General features: G+C 42.3%; 1 protein-coding gene across 1 annotated transcript in view; it reads right to left on the minus strand.

Annotated features, from left to right (window-relative positions):
• Positions 1-12998, minus strand: part of LOC111243158 (MAP/microtubule affinity-regulating kinase 3-like) — a 96010-nt gene that overhangs the window by 18415 nt on the left and 64597 nt on the right. Inside the window, exons 3-7 of the mRNA XM_086985599.1 lie at positions 8001-8153; positions 3005-3319; positions 2279-2532; positions 1450-1923; positions 701-985 (exon numbers count right to left, since the gene is read on the minus strand). Of these exons, the coding sequence (XP_086841725.1) occupies positions 701-985; positions 1450-1923; positions 2279-2532; positions 3005-3319; positions 8001-8153 (1481 nt within the window). The remainder of the gene's footprint in view (positions 1-700; positions 986-1449; positions 1924-2278; positions 2533-3004; positions 3320-8000; positions 8154-12998) is intronic.

Genomic DNA, 12998 nt, shown 5'->3' on the forward strand with positions numbered 1-12998 from the left:
AAAAGAGGCGATCAAGCCGGATAGAAAATGAGCTCGTATACTTTTCAATCTACAAGTACACGTACTCACATATGCATGTTGCGAGAACAGTTAGTCGAGGATCAATGCAAAGACCAAAAAAACAGTTAACAGATAAACGAGGCTTATAGCGACCAAAATTCCCAGCGGCCAAGGTCAAGTATAAACTATCACAGAAAAAAAAGTCGAGGGATCCGCGTTTGCCCCACAATAGTACATAAAGCGGGGTCGGGCAAACAAAATAGGTGACATCGCAATACAAGATCTCTTTAAAACGAAAAACAGGGGAGAAACCATTCCGGCATTCGTATAGTGTTTATCTTGCCGGCAAAAACGTGTTCATTCAGATCTCTTTTCAATCAAAGTAACGGCTCGTTGTCATTGTTCTTGTTATTCGAATGAATTCACGCATAGGCTCCAGAGCCTAGAGTAATGGACCGCAACTCCATCTGCTCGAATATTAGCATCCGTTTAAGCGCGCATTATTGCGTTCCCTGTTTACCTATGCTACAATGAAACAGGTGAGCCTCGTTTTCGCAACTGCCTACTCAGACAAACCTAATTTAACTCTTAAGAAAACAACAAAAAACATTAGTAGAATCTCTCTCTCGCTGTCTGTTCATTCACATAGTTGCCTTTTCCTTAAGCAGTCCCCTTGCTCCCCCGAATTCTCGTCACTGACCTGTTCGTTATAGTTAGCTGGGGCCGTTGCGTCGACTGCCCATTATGATGGGCACTCGATGCACCCGTCGTGGCGTTGTTGTTGTTGTTGTTGTTGTTGTTGTTGCTTGCTGCAGTGGCAGTATTGCTGTGGGCTGCCGGGCTAGCCGCGTGTCCCGTCTGGCCGAGTCCCGCGGAGTCGCGAGTTGCCAGAGAGCTGCGTCCATCTCTATCACGATCGCCGCGCTCCGATGCCGTACCAGCCGCCGATTTGACTCGCATCGAACCTGCCATTGGTCGAGATGGACTGCGAAATGACATGAAGTGGTGATATAGTGCCAATAACAATACAAACAACAGCAAACAAACAAACAACAACTAACTGAGACATGTGGACCATCAAACGGTTGTTGTTTATATGAACAACAATAATAACAACTAGGAGTAGCCTGCAATGACGGGTCAGACCCATCATAACTTCATGTTAATCTGCGTCGACTCAAAGAGCTCTGTTCAATATCAGGTGATGAAATTTCATTAAATTATATCAGTACGCGGAATCTACGTGGGAAGAAAAGATTTATTACTTAAAAAAAAAAACTATGCAATGACGCTGAAAATGGTATCAATAAATTGATACCATTTTCAGCGTCATTGCATAGTTTTTTTTACGACTGTCCATTATTGTTATAGGGTCACAGGGCTGACAATTCCCAATTTTATCATAAAACCGCTCCCTTTCTACCTGAAAATGATTATTTACATCGTTACCTGGACGTCTTTTTAGCGCCATTGTGTACTCCGTCGCCTGTTGCATTGTTATTGTTTTGTCCATGTGTCGTCTGCTGCTGGCCTGGGCTACCACTGAGGCGGCGACCCATCCCCGCTTTGTTAGTGGCTGCGGATGCAGAACGTTGTACATTAACTGGTATAGCGGCATGTGGATTAGGTCCACCGCCGACTGGTTCTTTGCCAACGACCACAGGTATGCCGGTCACCACTTGCTGTTGCCGTAGGCTTAGTGAACTACCGGATCGGCTCGCGCTTGCCGAATCCGCTCCGCTGCCATCGGCGACGCCCCCCAGCAATAGATAGTTGGCCATAGCATCATCGTATTTGCTATGCCGCAGGCTCTCTTCGACCTCTTGACGACTGTAGCCTATCTGGACCAAGGCGTCGATACGGCGTTGATCATTGAGCTCTATGGGTGGCTCCTGGTGTGGCCGGAGCTCATCATCTTCGTACCTGTGGATCCACAGGTCGAGTACAGATCGGATGTGCAAACAAAAAGCGCAAATGATTACCATTGATTAAAGGTCATTCGTTTCCGAGGTAGGCAGTCGGGCGTGGGCCTTACTCGGCACATTAGTTGGAGATTCACCTATGGAACTACGGTGTTCGTGCAACGTGATGCCCATGTCGCAAGGATAAACGGAGAACCAATGGTTGAGAAGTGATGGAAGGAATAATTGTGATATAATAGGCGGTATTTTAATAGATATAACTTGAAAATGGACAATAGTATACTTCTTGTGTGATACGTTTGTGCAATACAATTGCCGGCCGATTCGTAAACGCCAACAGTGAACGACCCACTTACCCCAAATTCATCCATTTTTCGCGCATAATTGCCTCAAGCGTTGCCCGCTTTTGCGGATTTAACACCAGGAACTTCTTGAGCAGCGACTCACAATCTGTCGACATATAAAACGGAATGCGGTATTTGCCCCTTAGGACCCGTTCCCGTAGTTCCTTCAGGTTCGCGCCGTCGAAAGGCAGGCTACCTGACACGAGCGTGTACAAGATCACCCCCAATGACCACACGTCTACCTCGGGTCCATCGTATTTCTTCCCCTAAATAACGAATAACCCGTTATAGAAAAAAACAACGGCAGAAGTATCGGAAGCAACAACAAAAGGACATTCAAACTCAGTCATGCGCACAGACAGTAAGCCTAAACGAAGGGTGAATAATACGGGGAAAGGGATAATTGTCAATGTCACGACTTATCGTAAATAAGTCGTTCATTATACATTGTTTCTAGAGTGAAGTGAAATAGCTTAAATTTGGTCGTAACTTTACTCAATTTGCAATTGTTTACCGTGTCGAAAAATAACCCTAAGGAAATTCATAAAGATAATACTAACTATAAAAATAAATCCCTAATTACACCCATAATTTACTCTTTGCATTTCTACTAGTATATATCTCGAAAGAATATATGGCTACATGAACATTTAGTACTTCTTTAGTTGTATGATCTTTAGTCTTTTGTTAGAAAGTACTTTTTCTGATTGACAAATGCAAATTGAATGTTCACACCACCTGGAAGAGTTCGGGTGCAGCGTATGGGGGACTGCCGCAAAACGTGTCGAGCTTCTGCCCCGGCACAAACTCGTTGCTAAACCCAAAGTCGGCAATTTTTATGTTCATTTCGGCGTCGAGAAGTAAATTTTCCGCCTTGAGGTCTCGATGAATAATTCGTTTCTGGTGGCAGTATTGAACCGCGGAGACGATCTGTCGAAATTTAGCCCGCGCCTCTTTTTCCTTCATCCGACCGTGTGCTACTAAGTAGTCAAATACCTCACCTCCTGACGCGTACTCCATGACCAGATATAGCGTTTTTTCTGTTTCTATCACCTACCAGATTTACCGAACGAATGTGGCAAAGAGTCAACACGTTGGTTATCAAAGCATATTATGCAAAAATGAATGAAATTACCATCACACAAAACATAATTAAAACTGTCGACGGGTGCGACCTAAATAAAAAAAGGAACTTTACTAAAATAACGAGTTAACATCTAAGTAAAAGTTGCCGTTGCTTTTAGCTGCTTTAGTTTAATGTAGGTTTCGATGAAGTGACACAATTTAGTAAAAGTAGTCATATGCTGTATACGAATTCGCCCATCCCTTTGGCCGCGGTTAAAAGGTGCTCGCTTTTATAAGCAATCCATTCGCCAACGTATTCGCGAATTTAGGTTTCTGTTCTAAGATGCTTGCCTTCCTAGTTAAGCTGCACTGACGGAAACAAGTATTAATCAGTTGGAATGATGTTTAGACTGTGCGCCGGGCATGGCAGAGTTTCCCACTGGAGATCAGTTAGCGCTCGTTGGGTCATCAAAGCAGTATGCGGAATGGCGTTGTCATGTAGTAAGATCGTTTTGCGTCACCCTTTGCCAGTTCAAGGCTCTTCCTGTCGATTCCGTGGCTCAGACGGATGAGACGAATTTGCGTAACGATCCCTTGTAGTTCTTTCTTGGGATCTGAGTAGTTCATAGCATAATCCACCCTTATCACCGCCGGTAGTGATCTTGCTACTTGTGCTCTTGGAGAAGTAGGTATAAAAATAACATGATGCAATAGGTCTCTATTATTTGCTTGTTAATTACTTAATTGCTAGTAATCGCCAACCATTGCCAAATCAATGTTTTTGCCATATAGCTACCCGCTTCTCGCTTTTTCGGCGAATTTCGAGACATCTTTGAGGGTCAGAATAGATACCCACGCTTGAAGAACCAGTTCCAAACACCAGCTGATAATAAAACTGGTTTTGTTCAAGCAATCACTTACGCTGTGGAGGTTCGTTCCAACAGAACAGATCCTCGACGCATTTGTTGGACCGCCAAACTAATCTAGAAGATGAATCAGATGCTAGCTAATATCATTACGTACATCAGAATCTTCTACGTACTGACTAAGGACAATATGACATCGTGCAAATCATCCGATGTATAATTCTTAACAGAATAGCAAAGAAGTTCCAGATGGGAATATGGTCATAATACATACATGAAATACATTTTGATTTTTTCTGTCTGAGGTCAAGTACTGCTCGCTTTCAACTAGGTAGGCTATTTTTTATATATAGACTATTCCATACTAAAATGAGAGGCAAGACGCGCACGACGGACGTGTAGTTTCAAAGCGTGTGTTATGTGTCGCTTTTGAAATTATCCTGCCTTTCAATGTGGCGAAGTTGCGAGTAATTATTAAGAATCATGTTAATATTACTAGTACTACTAGGTCGTGCATTGCGGTGTGTGAACAGTCTGCTGCATTTGTAGCCTTATAGCAATCTATTTTTCTTTTTTTGTATATGCTTGTCTATATGCATTCTTCGTAGTGATTCCTTTTATCGATGCTAATGTTCTTTTGTCAAAAAATCATCGAAAAGTTCGTCATTATAAACTTTGTCTAACCTAATTCAATATGATTGCAACATCCGTTTGTAATTACACGTCGATGTACTGATAAACATCAAAGTAATTTTATTCTATTTAGTATACATTCTTGACCAATATTTGAATAATTATACGAACTTTGGATCAACGAAAAAATAAACACAGCCCGAGTATCGACGTATAAACAGGCTAAGGCACACATAATTTAAAAAATTCTCTTGACAACTGGAACCTTCATTTTGAACCTGTTAGGAGCTATGTAAATGATTGCAACAATGAGCGGATGCAACCATACAGCATTGATTTTCCGAACGAAGGGAATAGTTTTTTTAGAACGCCTCAGTGATTCTTGCCTCAACCTGTACAATAATTGTTGTCACTTGTCTCTGTCCCCATAGTAGTAAACTGGTGACGTGTTCACTTGCTACTAAGGTTCGGGGCGCTTAGTTTGATAGGGTCCAGGATAAAATTTGGGCGTAAACACACTGTTTATTTCATATTACCAGGACAAGCCGCCGGCCGTCTGAAGCAGTCATATTTGACCAAGGGAGCAATAGCACAAGAAAAAAACAGCCGTCATTTTTTCGGCTGTTGTTTACGTACTGGTCTAGCCGTCAGGGTCATCAGGGATCACGTACGTGTCTAACCTTCCGTCTTTTTTGTGGCTTTTTAATGGCTATACGTCTCTGTTACATGTTCGTACACTCATGTACAATAATGGTCGCCCTAATGTGGATTTGTATAGATGTATATATAGGTATGTACTGCTAAAAATATTGGTTATGTAATGGGACAGTACATAAACCTAGCAACGTTACAAAAATGTAAAAAAAGGGCAGTAGATTTTGGATACATAACCGAGGCGCCAAGTCACATTTTTCGTCCTTATTCGATATTTAGATTCAGCTTTTATATATATATATATATATATATATATATATAGCGTAAGGAACGAAATTGCCCAAAGGAGTTGCTATTAATTGTTACTTTGTAATCCCAGTTGCAGTTTCTTGATTTCAGTGGACTCCATCAAGTGATGATGTTCGTCTTTTCAAAAGCCACGTGAAACGCCACGGAACGTATGCGCGAATACGTAAGATCTCGTGCTTAATAGCTAAAAGCTCTTGGTGGTGCAATTTTTCTCTCATTACATATATATATATAGATATATAAACACATGGCAAAATCAACAGCAACATTGAAGGGCTTCGACGTAGCAACCGAATGTGTTCTGTGCTACAGCGATAGATAAATGCGTTTAGAAATGACCCTTACGCGCCCAGCAAAGACGGCTACCTCAGCGGCACCTAATAAGCGTACGCAACAACAGTTCGAGCAAGAATGGTCAGGATTAGACGCAAACTGTTGTCACACATGCTCCGCGCCTAATACTGCAATCCGTTGTCTTTTTCCTGCCATCTTTATGTTGTTTTATAGTTGTTTTTATCGCTGTTATTGGCTTTCTGACCATTAGTGGTTGGAGAGATAGCTGCAACGAAATGAACGCAAGCAAGGCCGCTGAATTCAAATCGGTCATGAGTCCGTTTCATCGTGTGGGGCGCAGGTCACCGATTTACGTGGCGCAACGATCTCGATATTGGTTCGGCTGACTAACTGACAGCAACAAATACCGACCATATCGTGGACCAGTAAAGACGGGCGGGCCCGGTGAACCCGAACTATCTATAGGCCACTGCATATCGATATCTGCATGAGGCGCATATATATAGACAGACATAGAGGGAGAGAGAGCGGGGGGGATCGTCTCGGGGACGACCTGCTGCTCGTTTAAGGAGGACGAAAAAAAAAAGGGACCACAAGAGATTACGAACACTCGCAAGCAGGCATCGATGCAAGGGCAGAAGGGCTGTTGTTGACGCTGTGTGACAAAAACGGCCAACATCGCAGGAGGAAACCACATGGGTTTGTACGCAACAACAAGAGTGATTTGGACGCTAAAAAAACGCAATCCTAGGTTCCATCATTCTGTAGATTTTGCCTTCATTAAGGAAAATGCTTAACGTGTTTTGCCTGTAAGCTCAGGACAACTCGACGACAATTGGCATAAACAGGCTTGTGGTTTGTTGATGCCTGCCATAACAAAGGAAAGCAAGCAAAGCAAACGTCAGAACGTGACGCTGAGCGACACCAGGTAGTTTCCCAGTAAATAATATGCAATGGAACACGATGGTCGCTGCTTTTTCTATAGATAAATACACAAGCCGCAGAAATATATATGGTTGGTTTGTGATCACAGCTCAAATATTCAAATTCTAGAACTTGTATATGATGCACACATAAAGGTTTATGTACATTTGCGCCGAATGAGCTAACCCATGTACGTCTGCTTTGAGACTTTCATTATGTCATAAAATTTTTTGTATCTTAATCTGGAATGATATAAAGAGTAGATGAGTTTTTGAAATGGTTTGCGAATTGCTACTAGAAAATTATATATAATAGTTTTAATGAGAGTGGGATAGAAACCGTTTGTTTGTAATGGCCTCTGTGGCTGGCTGGCTGGTTCCCCTAACACGAAACGAAGTGTGTCTGTCTATACTTGGGTTTGAACATAGACCATAACATGTCCCTAAGATTAGCAGGCAGATACATTACGCCAATTGCCAGAAGGCACTGGCAAACAAGGCCAATATGTCCTAATGCGCGAACTAATCAAGAATCTAAAAACGATATTCTCTCGATAGAGATGAACATACAAAAGTCGGAAATTGTTCAAAAGTCAGATAGCAGAAACGCAGTTATTCGTTTCTTGATTTCTTTTTTCAAGTATTTGCTTCAATAGGTCTTACATCTAATAAATTTAACGGCGCTAATAAAATTATTAATACTATATTGATGCAATAAACTGCAAGAGGAGAACGCACAATAATCCGGGATAGAAACAATAATAATAACATTGTAGAATCGGTCGTGGATTGCTACATTTGTACCATATGTCAAAGGTGCTACAATTGCAGCATCTCCCATCCTAACATAAGTACGATATATTATAATACAATATATTATATATAACTATAATATTAGTTGAGGATTCTCGATATTGTTTATTATATCTATGATCAGAGCTAACACTCGACACAAAATAAAATATAGCTAAGTTAAGTTAAACAATTCACCTGGTAAAGTTTGACAATATTTGGATGTGATAACATCTTCATAATCCGAACTTCCCGGAAGAGTTTCTGTAGTGATGATTGGTTGAGTTGTGTCTTGTCGATAATTTTGATTGCAACTTCCTTATTCGTCGGCAAATGTCGGGCCAGTTTTACCTGGAAACGTTAAGTTGAACAAGAACACGGATCTGATTGACTGAAGATTAAACTTTTGCCCTTATATAAGTCTTTTGCTCACATTTATTCCTCGCCACTTGTTTGCAATAGACACGTCTAGTGGACATCAAGTACTAAGAGGCGTCGTCAATAGGACTACAATAATTACCTGGACGCGATAAGGATGTAAAGAACAGGGTTAGCTAAATTTGCTACTAAAGTAGATACAGGTGCAGATGACTTTACGCGGCACTGTAAAAGCCAAGGCCGATTAATTTCTCTATGGGTTCAACAAGAAGAACGGTCCCGCTGTGCAGCTTACACGGCATTAGTGGCATACAACGTACCTAAAACTATAATTTAAAGCTATAATGTTTTTCCGATTCACACTTACCCATAACAATCTACCAATTAGTACCGTATTTTGTCAAGGCTATATTGACATACACACAAAGATAATGGTAATAAACACTATTGACATATACAAGAATTACGGTCCAGAATGATTTTATGGTTAGTTTGGCATGAATCAACCTTGCTTTATGACCTAGTAAAAAAAAATTTATCCAGTTTTCTTTTTTGCATTTGTCTAATCATAAACTAACAATTACTCCCCGCAATACTTCCTTCTTAGCTGGGCACGGGTATCCCGTCTTTGCACAGCCGATGCCCCCTGACATCCGTCAATGGTCTGTAAGTCCTACTATAGCAAACCGATACTGCATTTAAACCTTTCACCGTTTCGCCATTGCTTTGGCCGTCGCCAGCCGTTGAAAAAGCTTTAACATCCCGCAGCTCGCCTCTCTCGTCTCGATATGACTGTGGTTCGTGTGTTAGGTACACCGGCCCATCTGCGGACAGACACATCCCTAATTTGTAGCTTGGTCCGAAACACCTTCGAGCGCCCAATATGCCCTTTGCGTTGAGAGACGTGCTTTTGTAAATAGACACTCGTTGAACGATACGAGATCAGTACGACGGGCAGATCTCCGATGCAGAGGACTAGTGGTTGTAATATCTAAAGTATTTATCCATGGCCTCAAACCGAGAAACATCTAAACGACGGGAAAGCTGGAACCCACGCAGATCTTCCTGTTTATCTAGTTACGGTCTGGCCGCTGTCTGCTTTTGCTAAGATCTTCTCCTTTCTTAGCGCCTTTAACTGTACCTGTATAGATTGCCTTTACAGTCTCGTTTGTTGGCAACGCATAAGCTTCCCTTACAAAGGATTAAGGCAGTAAGGGATGTTTTCTTTTTGAATCTCTCCGTCACCGCGTTGCTTACTTAGTACTACGGAAAAGCTCCGGGGCTCTCAGCAACGAGCTCACTTGCCCTAGACTGCCCTAACGTACCCATTAACGTCGTATCCATTTGTAGAGAACGGGAAGAAGTTCGGAGAAGACTAAGGGGTTGGAAGGGGTATGCTCCTTAAAACACTACCTTTCTGCCAACAACACGTTCAGGCGGCAGACTCGACGCAGCCAACAGACATGAAGCTAACGAAGATCGATGTCATTGTAAAGAGGGCCGATTGCTCACGCGCTTCCCGATCTCGTTGCATTTATTGTGGAGGTAGTTTATATAGGACCACGCATAATAGAAGCACTATTTGTCGCCTCTACCTATTGGCGACTTACGGACTGCGCACCTGTAACAGAGGTTGCAAGGACGCGGAACTGCGTATCGTTCCCAGATTTAACATCCGCAAAGCGAGAAGCGACGCAGAACCAGAAAAAAAATAGAAATGAGATCCAGATTTAACTGTGCTATCGACAGTAGTAAACAAGCGTAGCTGACAGCACAAAGTGCTTTCAAAGGGCGTAACTATTTGCTAGCCCGATTGTGTGAGAACTTATTAGGCAACCCGGTTATGTTACATGTATAGGTTTCTACGCGTGTCACAGCTATGTCTTCAGCGTATGTACAAGTCATATACAAAGGAAATACGCGACGTATGCCGATATTGTGCAAGGAACTTTGGCTCGCAGCCAGAACTCAATACGAAGCAGGCGACGCATGTTTGTTTGTTTTCAAATACTGCAACATTTGCTAAACACATTATCGGCGCCTATTTGACATCACACAAGCTATCTCTTACTTACTAATCTTAGCAGTCAATATGTTTAGAAACGCGATATTATGTTTCAATTGCACAGATACTGCAGGCCACAAGATTATTTCGCATCACTTCTCACGTCATGTTAGACCAATTTCTCGGTCTCTCACACCGCCACATTTGCCCGAGCCGTCTGGAAGGATCCGGCGACTATAGAAGGATACTTGCTTCGTATTCATTAGAAGTTAGTATAACAACAGCAGCAACGACGAATCCATCTGTTCATAATGCTCTACTAGTTTGTCTGCCGTTTCTCTTTCTTTCGCTTAGAGTTTGCCCAGTTGTAGAAGATTATGTCGGCTATTAACTAACACGGCGTTGCTGATCGAAGACCTTCATATTTTCAGGAGGAAAACAACTAAGCCAACAATACAGAGCAACACAACACCATACGGCTAAGACGTTAAGACGGCAACTACAGCAAACGATAGCAACAATAGCAGACGATAGCAAAGGGAGACAACAACGGGTGGCACAGCAACGTCAATGGTAATCGCCACGTACGTAATATAGCCAACGCTTCTTCGTAAGCGTCATTAGCACAATGCATTGTACGAAAGCAGAAAACAAAATCATGAGCCGTGTTTGCAACCATCACCCGACGAATCATTATCGTTTCCTTTGGCCTGATTTTGTGCGCGCATGTGATGGTAAGACAACGACAGTGACGGCAGTCCTTGCTCTATATGTGGGTGGGACTCTACGATGGGGTAACCCGCTTCGGCAGGCTACAGCAATAGAATACGTCACGGTTTAGAGCGAGTTGTAGTTAATAACGTTGAAGATAAACCCGGAAAAAGAACAAAAACCGCTTATGTCGCTGCCGAGAGGCCAAGAAGACAATAACCAAACCGTTGTAGAAGCCACCTAACTGATTCGGTTATATCCGAAATTATCACGTAGAACACCCGCATCTGTCTTTGCGTGTATGCGTAAACGATTTTCTACTCTGTTACCAACAGTAGCAATAACAAGGTTGCGTCTTTGAAGCAGAAGTCTCTCAGCGGAAAATCGCCAGCTGTTTCTTCGATGATAGTAAAAATATGCGTCGCAAAGTAGGTTCCAATCAAAAACCAATTTCCAACGTATACGAAAATGGATGGAAAGGTCCATGGAAGTAATCCCGATTTCGCTCGTCTGACTTATTAGAATAGTTTGTTATAGGGATATTTTAGCGGTAAGCACGCATGGTCTGCCACTAGACGTAGTTGGATTGTTTCATTATATTGATCTGTCAAACCGAAGCCGAGAACAATATTTATAGCCTTCATTTTTTTTCGATTTTTTACTCAGCACTAATTATTTGTGCAGTAATTTGTATTCAATTTGTTTGTTCAATTTAGTCCACGTCCTGACATTCATTATAATCTACTTACATAATTCAATAAAAACAGTATTTGTTCATACGCACTGTGTGGCAGGTGCCGTCGGCGGGATCTAAGGCAGTAAGAGCCATACTACCATATAACATAGTGGATGCTCGGTGCACCTTGCGTCTCGAAAACAGATAGTATCCTTACCATTTGACAAACTATACCGTAAGCCCCGGATGACGCAGTTGCGTCGTGCGTTTTTGTTTTTCTGATAAATTTCTCTTGGTTTATTTACGTTTCATCCATCTTGCCTGCGCATCTACGTAGAATCATCTGCACACAATAAAATCGTCCGGTCACGAACGTTCTCTCTCTTTCTCTCTCATGCATTTTTTTTTACGAGTTTGCGTACAGCAACCTCCATTGCCTTTACTCCAGTAGTGAGGACTCCATGTCCGCTTCGTCTAATCTTCACTCTCCAGCCGTTCTCATGTTTGGGCTTCATAATTCTTCGAGGCTTCGATAGGAATCTCACTGTCAGTCCGGATAGTCTTGTTCTCTGTTTTTATTCGCGCGGTAGGCCGTCACATTCGCTGACCGCTACAAATGGATAAACGAAAAGAAGGCAGGAAATGCTGGTAAGCAACGACGACGACAGCGACATCACGACAGCGTAGCATCGCTCACTACGGTATTAAATGGCATTTGCTTACAATATGCTTTTAACATCGGCAAGAAGAGTAGCTTACACTAAGAAAATATTCCACGTCACAAAGGCACTCACGTAAAAACAGGATACATGGACGGGTAAGCGACCATCTCTCTACTTTTTCGAGGAACATAAACGTTTTCGTATAATGGAATTGGAATGGCGGTTATTCTGCTGAGAGCAGATGGTGTCTGCTACATCTGCCGATGTCAGTGGCACTAAATGGCCATTGGAGAAGCCATTGGTGGTCCTAGACATTCAACAGTATACCCGGAACCATCCGGAAGCGTTGGAGATGGTTAGAGAGTGTCTGGGGCGAACCTTTGGAAAGCAATTTTCGGTAGTATCTTGGTTTAGCATGGACTGCCACAGTCACTATTCGTAGGCGCGAGAACAAGCCATTTCAGATGAATAGCGCAGATCTTATGGCATGGAGGTCCGTCTGTTGGATGGTCATAGGGTAACCAACCATATAGAGGACACTGCCCAAACTGGTGTGTCAAGCATAAATGTCTTATAATTATAGTAGAAACAGACGAGCAACTTCGCTTTCTGTAGAAACATAGCGCATCGTAGCTATTCATATGCCATTCATTACTAATCTGAGCATCGTTTACTCATCGTAATCATTTTGTACATACTAAACATGCTGTAAGTATCTATCATATAAGCAGAGTGTTACAGGAACCCTCTCCTTGGCCTATTTC

The sequence above is a fragment of the Varroa destructor genome, unplaced genomic scaffold (genome assembly GCF_002443255.2).
Source record: "Varroa destructor unplaced genomic scaffold, Vdes_3.0 BEIS01000001.1, whole genome shotgun sequence".
NCBI lineage: Eukaryota > Metazoa > Arthropoda > Arachnida > Mesostigmata > Varroidae > Varroa > Varroa destructor.